Source organism: Heteronotia binoei, chromosome 21 (genome assembly GCF_032191835.1).
Source record: "Heteronotia binoei isolate CCM8104 ecotype False Entrance Well chromosome 21, APGP_CSIRO_Hbin_v1, whole genome shotgun sequence".
NCBI classification, from domain to species: domain Eukaryota; kingdom Metazoa; phylum Chordata; class Lepidosauria; order Squamata; family Gekkonidae; genus Heteronotia; species Heteronotia binoei.
Window position 1 is genome coordinate 135,067,980 of NC_083243.1, and position 22,038 is coordinate 135,090,017.

Genomic DNA, 22,038 nt, shown 5'->3' on the forward strand with positions numbered 1-22,038 from the left:
CATCACTGGAATCCCCTGTTCACTGTAGAGCCTTTTCCCTAGCTAGATGGCATGCACTCCCCTCTGCAGTTTTAGAGGGGAGATATAGAAAGATCTCTTAGAATGAGAGGGTTTGTCCTTGTGGAGCAGGGCCATCAAAACTGTTGAACATGTTCTCCTCTCAAGCCAATTTTATCAGGAGATATGGGCAAGGTTAATTAGTTCCTTCATAAGTAGATTTCAGGGCCATTCCAGCCTTTCTAATTTTGAGGTCACTAGGAAGTTTATAGTGGGAGTGAACCCACAGATTACAGGTCCTTGTGCAAGGTTCTTTTCAATTGCATGTAAAGTTCACAAAGATATATTATGTTCTGAAGCCAAATTTTAATCAGTATTTTATATACCCTATTTCCTACAGTTATCTTATGCGATATTTGAATATTCTGTAAGTATTTTAGCTTTGTTTTTTAGCTTTTGTAATTTTTTTCTGATTTGTACTGGTCATTGACCATATTAAAATTGAACAAATGATTGATATTATATTTCAATTAAAGATTGCAGTTTTGACCTTCAGAGGCCTCGTTATCTGGTCACATATACTGAGAAAAGGAACCACAAGGCCTATTTCACAGAGCAGAAAGTCTTCTGCCCATACTTCTCCAACTAGGTTTGTTGGCAGACTGGGACTGATTCTACACTCATTGTTGATTCTGATTTTTTGAACATTGAATTTGCCTGCTAGAAATCCACATAATATTACTGGATCTACATTCAAAATTTTGCTCCTCACCTTATCTGGAGTTTTAACTTTACACTTGCAGTGGTTTCCTGTGATTCTTAACTATGGATTTATTGATTATGTATTACATCCACTAGGTGGTGCAAATGTTCTCATTTTTACATCCTGTTCTCCATCCATCCCTCTCTTCAAGGTGAGAGCAGCCAGGTAGAGTGCATTCTCTCTGAGCCTAGCTTCCCTTGCAAGGAAAGCTAGGCTCGGTGGAGAGCGCCGCCAATGTGCTGTCCAGCTGCTCTCAGCCAAGAGTGGCAGGGAGGGGGCGCCCCATAGGCAAAGTGGCAACGCAGGCTGCTGCCTACTCCCATGCACCAGCCATGGGTCCTGCTGCCCCAGGCAAGGACCCCTGCCCTTCACAGTGGTGCGCACACCTTGCTGCTGAGCACCACCTCTTTCATCTGCCTGGGTCCTGGACAGGTGGGGTGCCTCTCCACCACTCAGAGGCTGCTTTCTGTTGCCACCACCTCTTTTGCCTGCCCAGGACCCAGGCAGGCCCAGTGCTAGTGCCTCAGGCACCCCAGGCCACCTCAGGCACCCCAGGTTTTGCTCTGTAGCTCCTGTGCGATTGAGAAAGTCTTGCAAAGCAAGCTGTGATGCAGAAGGAAGCAAGAGAGAGGGAGAAGGAAGCAGATGACAGCCAGTTGCTCAGGGGCCTGATAGGAGCCCTCCAGGGGCCTGATTAGGCCCCCGGGTTGCATGTTTGACATTCCTGACATAAAGTGTATTTATAGTTAGGGTTTTTGGCCCCAGTGTGCATTATTTTGCACTTGCCCACATTGAATCTCATTTATCATATTGACGGCCATACATCCAGCCTCAACAAATCCCTCTGGAGCACTTCACAATCCTCTCTGGTTCTCACCACGCTGAACAATTTAGTGTCATCCACAAACTTAGTCATTTCACTGCTTACCCCAACTTCAAATTATTAATGAACAAGTTAAAAAACACCAGAACCAGTACTGAGCCCTGTGGTACACCACTGCTTATCATCCTCCACTTTGAAAACTGACCATTTATATTCACTCTCTGTTTCCTGTTAATTAACCAGTTTTTAATCCATAAGAGAACTTGTCCATTTATACCCTGGCTACAGAGCCCACTAGGGGAAGATAGGATATAAATATGATAAAATTAATTAATCATTTTAGGCTGCCCTTCCCTGCAAGCTGGGGTCAGAGTGGCTTACAACGGAAAGGAACACATAATAAATAACTAGAAATTAAAATCCTACAGTAAAATACATAATATATACATCAAAATTCAATCCATTCCAAGATGGCAGGAAAATTTCAGATTTCACAAGCCTCCTAGGGGGGCTCACAGAGAATGGAGGGTATGAGAGTGCCAGATTACATACTGTGCCATTGCTGTCCTCAACCAAAATGCCTGGTGCAACATCTCTGCTTTACATGCCCTGTGGCAAAGTAACAAATCCCACTGGGCATGGATGTTCAGAGACACTAAATCTCTGAGTCCCAGAGCTAGGAGACAACATCAGGGGAAGGTCTCAGCCTCTATGCCCTTTTGTTGGCCATACAGAGGAACTGGTTGGCCACTGTGTGAGACAGGATGCTGGACTAGATGACCAATGGTCTGACCCAGTAGTGCAAATTAAAGAGTCTTTGGGGCCACCACAAGGACTTTGCATTACAAGTGAGCTGGGAATTCTGTACCCAGATGCAATTTTAATTGAGACCCTGGTGCGCATGAAGAATGGGCCTAAGCCCCCCCTTTCCCAACTTGAATCAGCTGTCATTTCTCATTATAGGTTTCCCAATAGAGTAAATAATAGTTCCTGGGGTGCCCTTATAACCAAGGATTCTTCAGAGAGAGACTATTGAGACTTGGAGAATGAAAACTCACTGGCTTTTGACAATTATGGCAATTAAGAGCTTTCTCTTCTCTTTTCTGTCTGGAAAAAAAACCTTCCAGCTTGACTTTGGAAGTAGAAGTTTTAACCTCTTTGCCTGCCTCACTTACAGACAGGTTTGCAGCATTTTATCTCATATATATATATATATATATATATATATATATATATATATATACACACACGTTGCGATCCATTTTGGTAGTGTCCCTCATTTAAATATTAGAAATAAGTGTGCTTGAAAGTGAATCATTACTTAGTCATTTGGAGATAGGGTAGTCTTTTAAAATTCTAAATAAATGAATAAAACTTAGTATTTTGCCTCAAGAAGCCATTGCACATGCTGAAGCACCTATGTAGTATGTTTCTAATGTCCCATTCATCAAAAACTCTGAACACACATCCTAGGCATTAAAGTAGCCTTCCTTGATGGATATGAAGGCATGGGCAACTGTGCTTAAGTCTATATTTCATCATAAATAAGTTCCACAATATCTTACCAACATCAATTACAGGAGTAAGAAACAGCAACATAATAGTGATTATTTTATGATGCTGCATATTCCTGAAATTTTGGCCTGAAACACATAGCAAATTCTGTTTACAAAAAAATTGCCTCAATCCAGCTAAAGGAAGGGTGTCAAAGTCATTTGTTATGAGGAATGGATCTGACATAAATGAGACCTTGTCAGGTCAGGCCATGTGTGTACCTATTTAAGATTAGGTAGCAGAGATATAAACTTTATAAAGGACACAGACAAACACAATTAAATATTTTTTTAAAAAAAAATTTAAACATGCTTAAAACATTAGCACTCGGTCTTAAAGGTGCTTTCTTTGTATCTCTCCCATGAGGTCCAGGGAGCTGGGCAAAGGAAGCTCTGGCTCCTTCCTTCCTTCCACAGGGGACCAAAAGGGAAAGAAGCTTCAGCCAATAGAAGGAAGAGAGGCTTCATTCAGTAGCTCTGTCGTGCGATTGAGAGAGCATGGAAAAACAAGGTGTGCCTTCCCCCCTTCCTCCCCAAGGGAGGAACCTCAGCCAATGGAGAAAATAGAAGTTTTGCTCTGTACCTGCTGTGTGACTGAGCAAGCCTCGTAAAGCAAGCTGTTATGCAGAAGGAAGTGAGAGGGAGGGAGAAGGAAGCAGATGACAGCCAGTTGCTCAGGGGCCTGATAGGAGCCCTTCAGTGACCTGATTTGGCCTCTGGCTGCATGTTTGACACCCCTGAGCTAAAGGCTGTATGTAACCTGGAAGCAGGCTATAGATGGGCACTATTTTTAGTGAATGATAAATTGCATGTACAAGTGGTTGCTGCACATGCTATTAACCAGGCTAACCTAATGACCTCACTTTTTAAAATGAAGTCTGGATTCAGCAAGCAGTTGCATGGAAGACATAAGGTTTTGTATGGTATTTTCCCTTCTTCATATCACCTCCCAAAAAAAAGAGAGTGCAGCTTATTTTACTCAGCTAAGTTGGCTGCTGTGCACAGATTTTGTTGTATATAAAGTTACCTGTAGCATTTTTAATGTTTCCTTCAGTCTTTCCGTTTCTCTTTCTCTTGATTCTTCAGCAAGTAAATACTTCCCCTTCAAAGAAACAGCAATTTTAATTAAAAGAAGATAATTTATAATGAGAAACAATTCTCAGCCTATTCTCACAAGAATAACTGTGTCAGTCTTGAAGGGAAAAAAGGAGACTTAAGGACTAACAGATTTACACTTGTTAACTTGTTCATTTCAGATATTTTATGTGAATCCTCACTTGCAGACATTCTGAATTTAATCTGACAAAATATGGGTGAAAAGGCTCTCATAGATGCAGGTCTTTCCTGCTCTCACCCTTTCCCACAAGAACCTTCTGAACCCTCAAAAAAAAAGATGACATTGGTTGTTGCAAGGACCTGAACGGACAAACAGCCACATAGTCTGATATGCCTGCAGTGCAGAAAGGGAACTTGGTGAAAAATTGCTGTGAACCTCTTTTACCAGCAGTTAGTGCGGGGGGGGGGGGGTGTCACCCAGCTCCATCTTCTCCCTGCCTACCTCCCCACTGGCCACATGGTTTTATACTCATATACCTCAAGCACCAGCTGTTTAAAGGTGTCTAAAGCGGCAGGAGAAAGGAAGAAGTAGAAAATATCCATACTGGCAAGTGCCTTCTGATGGATCCAACCATAAACACACATGCATGTGGTTATACAAGGGGGGAAATGGAACAATGGGGTCAAAAGCAATAAAAGACAAATTCCACCTTGTTGAAAATGCAAGAAAAAATGACAATCCATGACTGCAAATTGATGGAGACTCAGATACGTCTGAGAGGAGTACCTGAAAAGGAGGATGGTGATTTAAAAGAATATATAATAAAAATAATTGCAGAATTTTTAGAGGAAGACCCTGAAGAGACTAAAAACATGTATGACTATATGTATAGAGTGAACTCACTTTATGCCAAGAAACATAATTTACCAAGAGATGTTGTCATAAGATATATGACAAAGGAAATGGTGGGAAGGATCATGAATAAAAACTTTGAAAAGACACTGATAGTGGGAGGCAGTAGAGTGAGAATCATGAAGGAGCTGCCAAGGCAAGTGATAAATGATAGAAGAACATATAAAAAGTTGACAGAAAAATTGAGAGACAATGGAATGAAGTTTAGATGGATAATACCTGAAGGTTTGAGCTTTGAACTCCAGGGGAAGAGAATCACAATTACAAATGCTCAGGAACTGCATAGATTTTTTGAAGAAAATAAAGAATTTGCAACATGATGGATTACAAATTATTGTCTTGGAATGTTAATGGACTAAATTCACCACAAAAAAGAAGGGCAACATTTCATTGGATTAAGAAACAAAACTGTAATATAATTTGTTTGCAAGAAGTGCATATTAAACAAAAGGATTATAGATTTTCATGGAATAAACAATTGGGAGTGGAATTTTTTTCATTGGTTGAACAGAAGAAAAGGGGAGTGGTTTTGTATATTAAACAAGAATTGGAGCCAAAATTAGTGTTTAAAGATAAAGATGGAAGATTTGTAGCAGTAGAGACAATATTAAATGGAAAAAAACCGTTGTTATTGGGATTGTATGCGCCTAATGGTGCAAAGGATGCTTTTTTAAAAGACATTATGCAACAGCTTGATGAACTGACCTATGACCAAGTTTTGATAATGGGTGACTTTAATGGAACAGTTAAGAACTCATTGGACAGGTCTGTAGAGGGAAAAAAAAACAATAGCAAAGAAGGAAAATTGCCAAAGTCTTTTTTTGAATTGGTTAAACAAGAAAATTTGGAAGATATATGGAGGAAATTTAATCCTGAAGTTTGGGACTATACTTTTTTTTTAGCAAGACACAAAACTTTTTCTAGAATTGACATGTTGTGGGGAATTAAACAAGGAAGATAGAGATTTTACCTAAAATTGGGGTTGATCATAACCCAATAATGTGGATTACAAAATTGTCCAAGAAGTTGAGAAGATGGAGATTGAATGAAGATTTGCTACAGAATAAAGAAACAGTGACATACCTAGAAAATGAAACTAAAGCTTTTTTCCAAGCGTATGACAAAGAGGATATTGATTTTCAGATGGTCTGGGATGCCTATAAGGCAGTAATGAGAGGAATGTTGATTACTTTGAATAATAAAGATAAGAGAGTAAAAGAAAAACAGTTGTTGGACATTCAAAATGAAATAAAGAAAAAGGAAGGGGAGTTGAGAAAAAGACCAGGGAAAAAGAAAATTTTAAGGGAAATTACAATATTACAAACTCAATTGAGACATTTGCTAAATAAAGAAGTTGAATGGAGTTTGAAAAGACTTCAGCAGAAATCCTTTGAGGGAGCAAATAAACCGGGAAAGTTTTGGCTTGGCAATTGAAGAAAAAGAGAGAAAATAGAATTATTAACAGAATTGTGGTAGATGGAAGAGAAGTGGTTACTCAAGAGAGAATAAAAAGAGAATTTTTTAAGTACTATGCCAAATTGTTTAAAGGTGTTAAAATAAAGAAAGAGAAGATGGATGAGTATTTACAAAAGATAAAAATAGAGCCCTTAACTGAAAATATGCAAAAAGTTTTGAATGATCCAATTGAAAAAATAGAAATTGAAGCAGCAATTAACACAATGGAAAATGGAAAAGCACCTGGGCCAGATGGATATACAGCTAAATATTTTAAAACCTTTAAAGATGAATTAATACCAAGACTGCAGAAGTTGATGAATACGATAAGAATAAAAGGGAATGTACCAAACACATGGAAAGAAGCTGTTATTTCGTTGATACCTAAGGAAGATAGAGATGTCACAAATGTAAAAAATTATAGGCCAATTTCACTATTAAATAATGACTATAAAATATTTACAAAAATCTTGGCAGAGCGGCTTAAACAATATTTGATAAATTTTATAAAGGAAGATCAAGCAGGGTTTCTTCCCAAAAGACAAATAAGAGACAATATTAGAACTGTTGTAAATATTGTAGAATATTATGAAAGACATCCAGAAAAAGAAGTAGCATTATTCTTTGCAGATGCAGAAAAAGCATTTGACAATTTAAATTGGGGTTTTATGTTTGCAGTAATGGAAAAAATGGAGCTGGGAGAAAGTTTTATAAGAATGATAAAAGCAATATACTCTGAACAAAGTGCAAGGTTGTGTATAAATGCAGATCTTACAGAAGATATGAAAATTAGCAAAGGTACTAGACAAGGCTGTCCGCTTTCACCACTGTTGTTTATAATGACTCTTGAAATATTACTGATGCAGATCCAAGAAGAAAAAGCTATAGAAGATTTAAGAATAAAAGGATTTACTTACAAATACAGAGCTTTTGCTGATGATATAATGTTTATAAACGAAAACCCCATACAAGTTACACCTTTGCTGTTAGCTAAAATACAAGAATATGGGGAGTTGGCGGAACTTTGTATTAATAGAGAAAAATCAAAAATTCTGTGTAAAAATATGCAGATGAACAAACAACAAGAATTACAGAGACTAACGAGCTGTGAAGTCACTTCCAAGGTAAAGTACCTAGGGGTGGAATAACAATGAAGAATATTGATCTGTTTAAAAATAATTATGAGAAGTTATGGCGTAAAATGGATGAAGACATGCTAAAATGGAACAAGCTTAATTTGTCATTGTTGGGTAGAATAGCTGCAATTAAAATGAATATCTTACCAAGAATAATGTATTTGTTTCAACCTATTCCTATTGTGAAGGATGGCAAACAATTTGATAAATGGCGAAGGAAAATCTCAGAATTTGTGTGGGCTGGGAAGAAACCAAGGATTAAAATGAAAATTTTGACAGATGCAAAAGAGGGAGGTGGGTTTCAACTACCGAATTTAAAATTATATCAGGAAGCAGTTTGTTTAGTGTGGATGAAAGAATGGATAACATTGTTAAATAAAAAACTTTTAGTGCTGGAAGGTCACGGAAATAAATTTGGTTGGCACGCATATTTGTATTATGGAAAAAAGAAGATGGACGGTTTTTTCTCTCACCATTATATAAGAAATAATTTGTTAAATACATGGATGAAATACAAGAAATATGGAGATGAGAGAAGACCGTTATGGATAGTGCCAGCTGAAGTAATAAAAATAACGGCTGAGATAGGCGAAGAAAAGTGATTGTCATATAATCAATTATTAAAAATACAAAGTGGCAAAATAGAACTGAAAACTGCTGAAGAGTTGAATCATAAATATGATTGGTTTCAAATGCAACAAATAAAGAGCTTGGTGGAGAATGATATTAAAACTGAAGGAATAAGGAAAGAGCAAACAGAAATGGAAAAAGTTCTGCTTGGAGACAATGATAAATTAATTTCAAAAGTATATAAATTACTTCTACAATGGTCTACAGAGGATGAAGTAGTGAAATCTCAAATGTTTAAATGGACAATTAATGTCAATAAAGAAATACAGATGGAAACTTGGGAATATTTGTGGAAGAACTCTATAAAACTTGCAACATGTCAAAGTATTAAAGAAAACTGTTTTAAGATGATGTATAGATGGTATATGACTCCTAAAAAATTGGCAAAGATGAATAACAAGATGCCAGACAGATGTTGGAAATGTAAAAAGCATGAAGGTTCTTTCTACCATATGTGGTGGACTTGTGAAAGAGCTAAAATGTTTTGGCAGATGATTCAGCAAGAGATTTCTAAGATCTTGGGATATGAGTTTAATAAAGTTGCAGAGACTTTTTTGTTGGGATTACAAATGGAAAAATTTCCAAAAGAAGATAGAATTTTAATCTGGTACCTGCTCTCAGCTGCTAGAACATTGTATGTGCAGTTGTGGAAGCAAGAAAAAATACCAGAGAAATGGGATTGGATTATAAAAGTTATGACATGGAGTGAAATGGACAAATTAACAAGAATATTAAGAGAGTATGATTTGGAAGTTTTTAAGACAGAGTGGGAAAAGTTTAGAAGATATGTAGAAAAAGAGCGGAAAATAAAAGGACATTGGGAAATTTTTGATAATGATTAAGTTTTAAAAAGAAGAAGAATATAAATTTTTGTTTTAATAGTTAAGGGTACCTTTAAATATTTGCTTTTTAAGTAAATAACACTGGCGGGGGTCAAGTAATGGGGGGAGGGGTGGGTAGAAAGTAATATATGGGGTAGATAAAAGAAGTTTTTAAAGATGTAAGATATAGATTTATTACCATATGTTACCAATAAAATTGTTTTAATAGAAAAAAGCAATAAAAGACAAATGATGACAGGTGATGATATTTTATTTGCTAAGGCAAAACTATGGCAAATATCTTATCACCAAATATTAATGTTATGAACGGTTATTATGCTTCTTTTATGGCAACTTATACTGATAAAGTGCTGCTCTAGAAGGCCTTTGATAAGACTCATCCAGTATATGGGGGGGGGGGGGTGTTTTTCTTCCAGAAGGCAAGAGCAGAAACATTGTTATAAATGGCCAGGATAAAACACGCCCAGCATTTGGGGTTCTAGCCACTAATTGACTACACATTCATTGAACAAATAAATCATATTTATAAATACATGCATTACCTTTTCTTCTTCAATAGCAAATATTCTTGCCTGAAACTTGCATTCCAAAAGCAAGAAAAAATTTTTTTTAATGTTCAAAGAATATATGTAATATTTTAGCCAAAGTAAGTTATGTTTAAAGCTTTTTAACAAATGAAATATACGAAACCAAAAGTCCTTCTCCCCAGCTCTTGTCATGGAAATGGCAGGGGGGGGGGGGCAGAAACCTGAAGTGATTTTGACGGGAATGGGAATCTTGGCCCAGGGAGGTCACATTTGCTTACCACATCTAGGTGACTTTCAGCCAAAAATCTTTAAAAATAACTCAAATATGAAACTCTAACTATATAGAGAAGATATTTATCACTGCAAAGTCACAGTAGTAATTCTAGAAAATCTGTGACATGAATATTTTTTCAGTATCTCTTACATTAAGAATGTGAGGATATCTGAGGACTTTGGGGGAGGAGCCCGAAGACTTTGGGGGTGGAGCAAGGATGTAATAAGCTTGATTGAACTCTGAAGGGAATTCTGGCCATCACATTTAAAGGGCTCATGTGCCCTTTAATTGCCTTCCCTCTATTGGAAATAATGGAGGATAGGGCATCTTCTTTTGGGACTCACAGAATTGGACCCCCTGGTTCAATATTTTTGAAAGTTGGGGTGGGGATTTGAGGAGACGCACCAGATGCGATGATGAAAATTTGGTGCCTCTACCTCAAAAAACACCCCCCCGAGTCCCAGATATCTACAGATTGATTCTCCATTATACCCTATAGGGACTGGTCTCCAAAAGGTATAAAGGGGTGCCCAGAAGACATTTTCTATCCCCTGCTTTCTGATAATCCTGAAATGGGAGGAGGGCCTCCAAACCAGAGGGTCCCCTATCCCCAAGTGGGGATAGGCAACCCTAATTGAACTAAGGGAAAATAACCTGTATGGAAATGGTGATGATATATAATCTATCCATGCCCAGGAAGGGTTGTCAAATCTAGCTTGGGAAATTCCTGGATTTTGAGGGTGGGACCTGGGGAAAGCAGAGATTTGGGCGGGGACAGAGCTCAGCAGAGATATAATTTCTATCATGGCCAGTCTCCAAAGCTACCATTTCATCCAGGGACTCTGTAGTATGGAGATCAATTGTAATTCCAGGCAGGGTTCGCCCTGCCACTAGGCAAATTAGACAACTGCCTAGGGCACTGGCCCTTGGGTGCACCAAATTGGGCACCCCCCCACTTGACTCCATGATCTCATGCGCTGCCACAAGCCTGCTTCCTTGCTGGCCCCGGGGTTCCCCCTAAACTGGTTTAAACTGGTGCCTTATGTTCATGGTCCCTGCCCACCTCCCCACCTGCCTTTTATTGCCTTTAAGCTCTTCATCTGGGCTGAGGAGCAGCTGGTCAGGTGGAGGGAGGAACGGCAAGGGGCAATTGGGCAGCTGACCCTTTAAGGCCAACCTGGTGGGCGGGGTATCATGTGTGTCGCAGCCAGCAATCCGAAGAAAGTGATGAGAGGGGGCAGAGTGACAGTGATGGTTCCCTCTGCTGGGCCAGCCCACTTGGTGCCCAGAGGCTGGGAGGCAGCGGGGCCAGAGACACCGACAGCAAGCCTGCAGGCAACGAAGGTCGAGTCCCAGTGCCAGCAGCTGGCAAAGACATTTGCAAATTTTGGCACAGGGGGAGTTGTTGTGGAGGAAGGTGATCGGGCAATCTGCTCTGTCATTCCACTCCTGAATTCCTTGCACCCCCCTTCCACATGAATCCACCCTTACTTCCAATCCCGATTATCTCTGGATTCAGACCTGGCACTGTGTTTTTCCCACCCGGATCCAGCCTCTAAAAAGCCTCCTTGCTTTGATTTCTCATCCTGCTCCCCCATACGAACCATGTGTGCAGGGGCGGGCGACCTCTTCAGCTAGACAGTGCAAATGAGGCACAGCCAGTGAGAAGCATCATGCAAAACCAGACAGTCAAGCAACCAAGGCAAAGCAATACTTTACACACACCGGGCAGGTCCCCGAGATTCCGGACCACCTTTGGGGCTTGCTTTACTTGCTCTCAGGGGGACTTCTCTTTGTTTGCAACATCTCCTTCTCAGGAAGATGTGGCACTCAGGCCAACAACGCTTGCCCTCTACATGGCAGACATGACTTGCAAGAAGGGGGGGGGGGGGCATGCAAAGGTCTCCATAGTCCAGATAACTTTCCATCACTGAAGAAAACTGGGCTCTTTCATGGCGGCGGGGAAGGGGTAGGCCAGCAAGTAATGCAGTTGTGCCAAGCAAACTCATTTACTGAGATCCACCACCACCGTCAGGCCTCTTTCATTCATTCACCTTTCCTTCTTCCTGGGACCAATCAGCGTGGCAGTAAATGCGGATTTTGCATTGCTCCCCCCCCCCACTTTTCCCTCCACCTTAATTATTGATCTCCTTTACCTTGTGCTGGTCTTCTCCACACTGCAAGGGGAAGGAAGACCCTCTGCGAGTAGCCCTGCTGCTCTGGAGCAGCAGAGCAAAGTAAGGGTCCAGTGGCACCTTTAAGACCAACATAGTTTTATTCAAGGTATGAGCTTTCATGTGCAAAGGTGCCAGTGGAGTCTAACTTTGTCGTCCTGTGTGGCTCATAATCCCTGTCCCTTATAGTCCTCTTCTCAAGGGGGGGGGGGGTAGACAATCATGACCCCAATATTTAGTCAGTGAACTTTTTAGTGCAGATATTTAGTCAGTGAACTTTTTTCATCCTTTTTAATATCTACAGGAGGAGTTTAATTTTGGTGTCAGACAGCTGTTAAAAGCAGGACCAGTGAAATGGTGCCAAGTTCATAGTACCATCACTTCCAGTGCTGTTGAGATATACAGCAGTAATCTCCAATAATCTCTTTCTGCCCCACACCTCTCACTCTCACTTACTCACACAGAAATCTCATAGAAAGACCATTTGGGGGTGCCAACGTTTCATTGGCAGAGCTCCAATGTCTGTAACAACAGTATGATGAACAGAAAAGTTTCATCCAGTAAAAATGGAAGGAAAGGAAAAAAAGAGAAAGAGAAAGGAAAGGAAAGGAAAGGAAAGCCAAGGAAAGCCAAGGAAAGGAAAGCCAAGGAAAGGAAAGCCAAGGAAAGGAAAGCCAAGGAAAGGAAAGAAAGAACATAAGAGAAGCCATGTTGGATCAGGCCAGTGAACCATCTAGTTCAAAAGACTCTCACAGTGCCCAGAAAGCACCAGAATGTCCACCAGTGGGGCCAGGGTACTAGAAGCCCTCCCACTATTGCTTCCCTCCAGCACCAAGAATACAGACACAGCATCGCTTGCAGAAAAAGAAAGAAAAGGGGGGAACAAAGGGGGGAGAAAGCCTTACTCGCTATCAGATGACCCCAGCCAGCAACAATACTGCCTAGGTAAAAAATAAATAGCTACTGGAATGGCCACTCTTCGCCCTTCCCGGCTGAAAAAAACAACCCCCTCTTCTTTGCTGCCCAGTTGTCCTGGGGAAATCTCCCCAAAAGAACATACTGCAAGGTAGATGAAAGCTCATACCTTGAAGAACACTTCATGGGTCTAAAGTGCCAGTGGACTCCGATTTTTCTTTCAAACACTGGGAGGGGGGGAGAAGGAAGGAGAGGCAGCCCAGCTCCTCTCTGCACAACACAGGGACATTGGGGGATGGAAGGAAGCAAAACGGGGCTCAGACTTTGCAGCCTGTGTCAGTCTTCATCTAGCTTTTCTCTGCATAATAAAGAGATGTTGGGGGATGGAAGGAAGGAAAGTGGAGCTCAGGCTTTGCAGCCTGTGTCAGTCTTCAAGCCTAGCTTTTATCTGCACAACAGAGATGCTGGGGGAAGGAAGGAAGGAAAACAGGGCTCAGGCTTTGCAGCCTGTGTCAGTTTTCAAGCTTAGCTTTTGTCTGCACAACACAGAGACGTTGGGGGAAGGAAGGAAAATGGAGCTCAGGCTTTGCAGCCTGTGCCAGTCTTCAAGCCTAGCTTTTCTCTGCATAACAGAGAGATGGGAAAGGAAGGAAGCAGAGCAGAGCTTATGCTTTGCTGAGGGCGGGGCTAGTTTTGGCTTTTCTTGTGGCCCGATATTGAGGTTGCTGTGGCCTGGTACCGGGTCACAACCCTGCAAATGGGAAACGCTGCTCTAGAGTAAACATATTTAGGATTGTAGTCTGGAAGTTTCAAAAAGCAGCATTGGCCAAAGGGGGGGGGGGATCCAAAAATAAAATCCTATTGTACCCATTTATTTGTAGTAGCAACCAAAATGACACAAAAATGTGTTTCAGGTGGGTAGTCCTGTTGCCTAGGCTTCCCAATCCCCAGGTCCCAGCGGGGAGTCCCCCGTTTTGACAGGCTTCTCCCCGCCCCCAGCCAGCTGGCCTGCGGGGGAAGCCCCACCCCCACAGTCATCCTGTAGTTTTAGAGCTCCTGCAGGTTTAGAAACCTGCAAACAGTTTTTAAAATGTGTGCCTTTAAGGCTGAGCAGGAAGCAGGAAGGGCTTCATGGAAAAGGATCAGTAAGTTTCCTCAGAGAACGGCCCCTCCCTTTCTTTTGCTTTCGTTTTCAGAGCAAGCAGGAATATTCTGCAGGAACAAGATCTAGTAAGTATTTGTGTGTGAGAGAGAGGGAGGGGCAGGGGATTCCAAGGTTTGGAGGCCCTCCCCCCGCTTTAGAAAGCGTGGAGGGGAGGGGAATGTCTACCTGGCACTCTATTATTCCCTATGGAGAATGATTCCCATAGGGAATAATGGGGAATTGATCCGCTGGTATTGGGGGCTCTGGGGGGGGCTATTTTTTGACATAGAGGCACCAAATTTTTCGTATAGCATCTAGTTCCTCTCCCCAAAATACTCCCCAAGTTTCAAAACGATTGGACCAGGGGGTCTAATTCTATGAGCCCCAAAATATGGTGCCCCTATCCTTCAGTATTTCCTATGGAAGAAAGGCATTTGAAAAGGTGTGCTGTCCCTTTAAATGTGATGGCCAGAACTCCCTTGGAGTTCAATTATGCTTGTCACACCCTTGTCCCTGGCTCCACCCCCCAATGTCTCCTGGCTCCACCCCCAATGTCTCCTGGTTCCACCCCCAAAGTCTCCTGGCTCCGCCCCCAAAGTCCCCAGATATTTCTTGAATTGGGCTTGGCAACCCTACTGTTGCCTGATATCATAAACCTCAATAGCATTTCCAGGAAATATGTTTTGGGGAGTATGGAATCTTATTGGTCTTATAGGTCTTATGGGTGCTTACTGCACTTACGTCTTGTAGGGAAAAAAGTGTGTAAGCTTTCCATTTCTCCAGAACTCTTCATCAGGCTGGACATTTCTTTTAAAGGGGAGGCATGTCATATAGATGTGAATCTTTAGATGTTCCTCAGACTACAGGGGAGGAAGTATACCAAACTGTGGAGAAGCAATTCTGGGTTTGGTAGCATTGTTGACTTTCAATATTTCAAGTTTCAAGTTGTGTGTGTGTGCGCGCGCATGCGCATACATGCACTTGGAAGTCATGTCAACCTCTGGTGGCTGACTTCTAGTGTGGGCCTGGAGAATATTCAGAGAGGGGGCCAAATAAAGCCTGCCCTTCCAACTTCGTTATTTCAAGGAGGTCTCCCATCAAATTACTTTGCCAGAGTTGTCCCTGCTCAGCTTCCAAGATCTGACAAATTAGGTTTGCTTGGGCTATCCAGGTCAGGGAGCAAGTTCAAGTTTTGTGCTTTTCATTTCCCCCACAATTCATCTGTTTTTGAAAATTGGTTATCGGGGGGGGGGGGAGGGAGTGCACCAAAAGTTAGTCTTGCCTAGGGCACCAGATAGTCTAGGGCCGGCCCTTATTCCAGGAGAATTTAAGGCTCCACCTGGAGATTAGTAGCCCTATGCCCAGGCCACTGTCTAATCATTTCACTGTTGTTATTCATTTTATACCATTCCACAGAATCACAGGAGAGACAGGAATTTCAAAAAATAACATAAAAGTGGCAAGCACCAACAATGCCAATTCCTGTCACACAGCAGTAACCTGGCACTGTGTGGCAATTTTTGTGTCTTTTTAGTTGCTTTTATATTTATATAGTGCTTCCATTAAAAAAAAATAGGAGTGCTCATCACCCAGTTTTTCAAAAGAAATAAAGAGGATGTCCCCTGCAGCAAAACTCATTCACGCCACCTATTAGCAATAATACAAGGCTAATGGTAATAGGGTGGGGTTGTTATCTGAAAAAGCCTATAAAATAAAAGCTGTTCCCATAACATGCATTTAAAGAATCAATTACAGAATGGCACAATTAAGATGAATTACTACAATCTATTTAATTCCAGATACTTCAAAAGAGACTAAATCAGTTTAATATCAAACATTTTAGCTTAACTATCTGTCTGAACTGGAATGACAATATTAAAGTATATGCAATCATACAAAAACCTAAGGGTATTTTTGTGCAGATATTTTATAACATTTTATAAATTTGTACAGTAAATACCTGTTCAAAAAAACCTAAGGGTATTTTTGTACAGATATTTTATAATTTATTACAGACATCATGAAGTTATCATTAACACTTGCCACATAAGTAAAATTGACCTGTACAACAACAACATCATCATCGCAAAGAAAAGGAAACTCACCTGTTTTTTAAAGTCCATCAGGACTTCTGAATGCTGCTTGTTTAATGTTTCTATCTGGTATTGAAGAGCTTCCTATTTATTGACAATAATTTAAATTAGAGAATTGCAAGATGGATCTTCACCATCTAACACTTTGTCAGATATGATAGTAGGCTAATGTCTTAATGAAATATTTCAATTTGTATTTTCAGTGTCAGTTTTAGAAATAATTTAGGAATAATTATTCCAGAAGGCACACAATACTAACAATCTTGCAACTGAGTAGCAAAATCATAGGTCTGACAGTGCACCTTAAGGAAACCTTTTTGGTTGAAAATTTTATTCTTGTCGGACCAAAAGTGGCATAAAAGTGGAATGGGCCCATGGTCGGTCATTCACATTGCTAACACGCCACAACCACAGACCCATGGAGAATGAGTTTCGTTTTTTAAAAAAAATTGCACTGTGCACGTGCACAAGCAGTTGAGTGCTTGGAGTGAAGTTGGAGGGAGGAAAAGGACGCACCAGACATAGGGGGGAGTGATCACATCACTCATGCATTTCCATAGTGTGCCAGGGTGATTAAATGTCCAGAAATCCACCACAGAAGCACTTCCCCATCTGGGGGCCAGATGGGCGTGTGTGATTGTGCCCATTTAATCTGTGGGGGAAGGGTGGCTATGTCGGAACAAATTGCTTGTGTGATCACACCCATTGCCTATTCAAACACCTCTGCAAGTCTGCTCTGGATGCCTATAAACACAGTTATGGTTTAAGCCCTCACCTGCACTCAGAATTTCCTAGATCAAGACATAATTATGAAAGTTCAGTATTACTGGCTAGGGTCAAATAGGTAGTTCTCAGATAGCACAAACCTTCTCCACATGTAGTTTTGACAGAACAAATCACTCCTCAACAGTAGAATGACATTTTGTCATATTTAACATCTCTTTTAAACAAAAGCTTCAAAAATCACATAATATTTTCAGGATATTAAAAACTTCTATGGGCAAACACTGTTTTCACAAACCTTTATATACACTTGAGGAAGTATGCGCAAAAATCAGACCAGAAATCAGATTTTCCCCAGCTTCATTTAAATTACTATAAAACGCTACTAATATACATAATTATTAAAAAATACCAACCTTTTGCCACTGAAATTCCTGCTTTTCAATAACAAACTTGCTAATTTGCTTCTCATAATGAATTTCTGCCTCCTAGTTTCAAAAACAAACAAAAATTCCATTTTTTAAAAAAAAATTGGTTTGTTTAAAGAACTGTTAGTTAATTGTTAATTAAGATACTCTTCTGCTTTTCAAACACAACTCTATATGCAGCAGTTACATCTTTGTTTAGAATCTGGCTTTGTGGGGGAAATTTTGGTTAATCCACATGCCTGCATTCAAATACATTCTTTACTGACAATTTGGATTGGAAATGGAGGTTTCAGTCAATGTATTAAAAAGCACCTTGAACTGTGGCCTGGAAATCAATAGTTGGTAAGGATAGTTGTCCTAAACTTTATATGGCCTGGAGGAAGATTGACTTCTGTAATGCAATCTACATGAAGAGAAGCTTCAATGAGTGATCAATGAAGCAGTCATTAAGCTTACAAATAGGGGTAGATACTGACTCTTCAGCAGTGTCGACTTAAACCCTATGGAGGCCCCAAGGCAGTTAAAATCGGGGGGGGGGGGGGGGGGAGGGGTGCCTTGCAAATTATTTCAGTGTCAGAGCGCCTGCCTTGTGGCCCCCCACTGCAGCCTGCAGTCCCCTTCTCAAAAGCCCGTTTGATAAAGCTCTGGGGGAGAGGCAGAGAGAGGCAAACTTAGTGATGATGCCAGCAGCAGCCGCACCAGGCAAGTCTCAGGCAAAGAATGGCTCAGTTGCTGGCTGCACTTACAGACTGGCAGGGCTGCAAGCGGGGGGGGGGAGGGAGAGGAGAGGAGCTGGCCCGGGGCCCCTAAAGGCATGGGGGCCTATAGGTCAGTGTCTACTTGGCCTAATTGTTAATCTAGCCCTGCTCTCCAGATAACGTTACAGTTGATGCATTAGGCATAATAAGAAAGTCATTCCTGGACATAAGCAAAGTCCAGGAGAGATCCCAGGGTAGTGCATCTGATGGGAATACAAATGCCATCACCAATGTGAGGAGTACCATTTCCTACACAATAGATTCACAGAGCTGTCTTAAACAGATTATTTTTTAAAGTTAATTTAAGACAATAGGCTGAATTTTGTTAAGGACTGTTCCATTAGCCTTCCTAACCACCATCATCCCCAGCCTGCCTGCTGACTGTCATCTTGTGGTCACTTCTGGTTTTCAGATAAATTTGAAACCAAGACTGCTGTTTAAGGGCACCATAGCAGAAACAAAGGTTAATTTTTAATCTCATGATTTTTGCCTCATGTTGTAATATAACAAATACTAAAGATATTTTTGAGATCACTGTTTGGCTTTTATCTACTGTGACCAAAATGCAAAATGTGATTATAGTACTGTTATCAAAATACTGCAAGTCCCCATGTGACATACAGGTAAAAAAAGACAGGAAAATGTAAACGCTCATTAAACATTTCTCAGTACTCCTTAAGTAAGAAATATTCTGTAGATACAACAAAATAGTTTTCTTATAATTATCTATAAACATTAAATCTAGATGCATCTTCTATTACTCCTCCACCAGGGACAAAAGCCAATTATTTTGATTACCCTATGACTTTTCATAGAAGGGAGTATGCTCTCAAACAATTTATTTACAAATGCTGTTAAAATGTGCAACCACTAAAGCACACATTAATGAAAACAGGAAACATGATATATTATTAGTAGAACTTCTGTAGAAAATACTAAGAGTACTTATATCTTTCCCCCCACCAGACGAGCAGCAGCTACCAAAACAGATTTTGAACTGAAAAATGGCCATGGGGAAGACTTACTCTCCCTATTGCTCTTCCATTCCTGATCACAGTCTCTTAAGACTGCTTTTTGTTTCACTTTTAAAAAATTACATATAACAATATGCAGGTCTTTTTTTGAGCAGGAAATGCACAGGAAGGCAGTACCAGCTGCCTTGGCATTAAGGGGTGTGGCCTAATATACAAATAAGTTCCTGCTAGACTTTTTCTACAAAAATAGCTCTTACAATATGCAAGATGGCCCTCAGGAAAATGCCTAAGGCAACAGCTCCCACTCGTGCCGTCCCGGAGCCTCAGACTCGCTTCCACAGCGCCTGTCGAACTCAGCAAACGCTGTAGAGGGAAAGCGCTGAGTGTTTTTTCTTGGCTTTAAGGGGTCAGAGGAGGTCCCCCGACCCCTTAAAGTCAAGAAAAAACAGCGCCTCCAGTCCACAGCACCCACCGAAGAGAGAGAAGCGGCAGGAGCAGGGAGGGGGAGGCTGAGAGTTGTCAGTCGGGGGGGGGGCTGCAAAGGTGTTGCAGCTGCCGGGGCGAACAGTTGGGCTGGCTTTGCACAAGACTTCACAGGAGTTGTCGTCAGTGGTCATAGGTTGGGGGGGGGGAGAGGGACTACCCTCTTGGAGAGCCAGTTTGGTGTAGTGGTTAAGTGTGCGGACTCTTATCTGGGAGAACCAGGTTTGATTCCCCACTCCTTCACTTGCACCTGCTAGCATGGCCTTGGGTCAGCCATAGCTCTGGCAGAGATTGTCCTTGAAAGGGCAGCTGCTGTGAGAGCCCTCTCTAGCCCCACCCACCTCACAGAGTGTCTGTTGTGGGGGAGGAAGGTACAGGAGATTGTGAACCACTCTGAGACTCTTCAGAGTGGAGGGCAGGATATAAATCCAATATCTTCTTCTTCTACCACCCCTGGGCTCCAGTGTGCCACTGTGGAATGGGATGGGTTAATTTGGGGGGGGGTTGGACTTGTCTGGGAAGCCCGGTTGCCAACTGGGCTAAGGAAGGGTTGTGGCACTGGCAGAATTGTTCTCCCAAGTCCCCAGGGGGAGGCCTGCAGTCACTTAGGTGCTAGTAGTAGATGCTGCCAGGGCATATTGCATTATAGGGAATCATAACGTTTCTCTCAAAACCCCGCCACAGACCGATGACTGCTTTCGGCATAAGGGCCCCCAGTCTCTCAAAGCACATGGGGATGCAACATTTGGGTCCCTTGATGCAGTGAGTGGTTGGCAGTTGTTAGGTGGTGGTGCAGGATAGAAGCTCCGCGATTCCTTCCCCAGTGTCTCCAGTCTGCAGCGCTTGCAGAACTCTGGAAGTGCTGCAGAGGGAAAGTGCAGAGTGTTTTTTCTTGGCTTTAAGGGGTTGGGGGAAGTCCCCCGACCCCTTAAAGCCAAGAAAAAATGGGCTTCCTGTCTACAGCGCCCGCCAAACCCAGCAAGCACTGTGGAGGGGATGCACCTCATGCCCGGTGTGATGACATCACCTCTGGGTTACGTCATCAAGCCGTGCGCATGCAAAACATGAGTGAAAAATCACCGGGGGGGGGGGCGTTGGGGTTCTGCCTCAGGTGGCAGAACCCCACACGCCAGACCTGATGGCCCTTAGTGATGAAAGTTACTCTGACTGGTTGTAAAAGCTATTCTTTATTTTGTTTGGGATAGAATGGCACTAAATGAATGTTGTTAAAGAAGTCTGGGTGAGACTACAGGTCAGCATGACTGACCCATCCCACATGTGGGATTTGAACCTGTGACTTTGGGGATGCTATACTCTGGGAAGGTTTTCTCTTCTGTCCTCCCTGCCCTGGTACATATGGCTGGTGTTGATACCAAGACAGCTCAGAAAGATCCAAATACCTTTAGAATGCCATGTTCTTGTGTGGCCAGTTGATGTATAGTTACAGGTTTGCTCCAACTGTGTGTGTTGTGGATTCCAGTCTGGTCTCTTCCCTCTGTTATGCTACTGGTAGTAAGAGGTGCCTTCTTGTCACCATCCCCCATACTGGGATCTGAATCTATATGACTGTGGAATGGTGTTTTTCCCCTGAAACCTATCAGTGAGTTGGCAGGAATGGCTTTTGTGAAAGTACTATTGTGTGTTGCCTGGCTGCTGCTCCACTGTCTGTATTCCTCTTGCCTGGGAAAAGGCTGGAACTCCTAAGCCCAGCACAAGTCACAATATCTTGTGCAGGAGAGGTGTGGGTGATCTAACAGTGTTACCTCTTGTTCTGGATGACTCTGGTCCAGACCCATAGCTAGGATTTCAAATGTTGGGGGGGATTTCCCAGGGGGCACTTAATTTAATCAAAGTTAATTAAATAGCTCTGTCGGGATGTAGGAAGTGGGAGAGCCCAGGAGGCAGGTGGAAGGGATCATGGCTGCAACGTCTGCAGATTTAAAGAGTGGGAAGGGACTGGTCACAAACCCAGGCATCCCAGAAAGCAGCCGTGTAAGATGCCTACATGCACTTGGACAGATCAGTAAGGCAGTGATACATTTATACATAGATTCTGGGAAAATTTGCTATTTTTACTCCTAGAAGATGTAGCTCAAGGCATCCAGAGGCAAAGGAGGGCAAGGATCCTGTCCTTTTAATGACAGTTTGGAAGATATGGGACTTGTCATGTAGGGGTGAAGGAAGAAAAGCTGGACCTCCTGAAATTACCTCTCCTGCAAAACATTCAGAGATCTTCTGTATCTATATCTGATCTCCCCAGGTGTGTTTACTCGGCAAAAAGTGCAACTGATTTCAGGAGGAAAGGAAAGGGAAGGTGGGAGCCACCCCGGATGCAGGCCTTGGAGCCCCACTCCTCCCTGGCCCCAGCACCCACCCA

At 41.9% G+C, this 22,038-nt stretch overlaps 1 protein-coding gene across 1 annotated transcript in view; it reads right to left on the reverse strand.

Moving 5' to 3' along the window:
* CCDC73 (coiled-coil domain containing 73) overlaps window positions 1-22,038 on the reverse strand; it is a 115,667-nt gene that overhangs the window by 80,722 nt on the left and 12,907 nt on the right. Inside the window, exons 2-5 of the mRNA XM_060262386.1 lie at window positions 17,435-17,506; window positions 16,308-16,379; window positions 9,711-9,746; window positions 4,164-4,238 (exon numbers count right to left, since the gene is read on the reverse strand). Coding sequence (XP_060118369.1) covers window positions 4,164-4,238; window positions 9,711-9,746; window positions 16,308-16,379; window positions 17,435-17,506 — 255 coding nt within the window. The remainder of the gene's footprint in view (window positions 1-4,163; window positions 4,239-9,710; window positions 9,747-16,307; window positions 16,380-17,434; window positions 17,507-22,038) is intronic.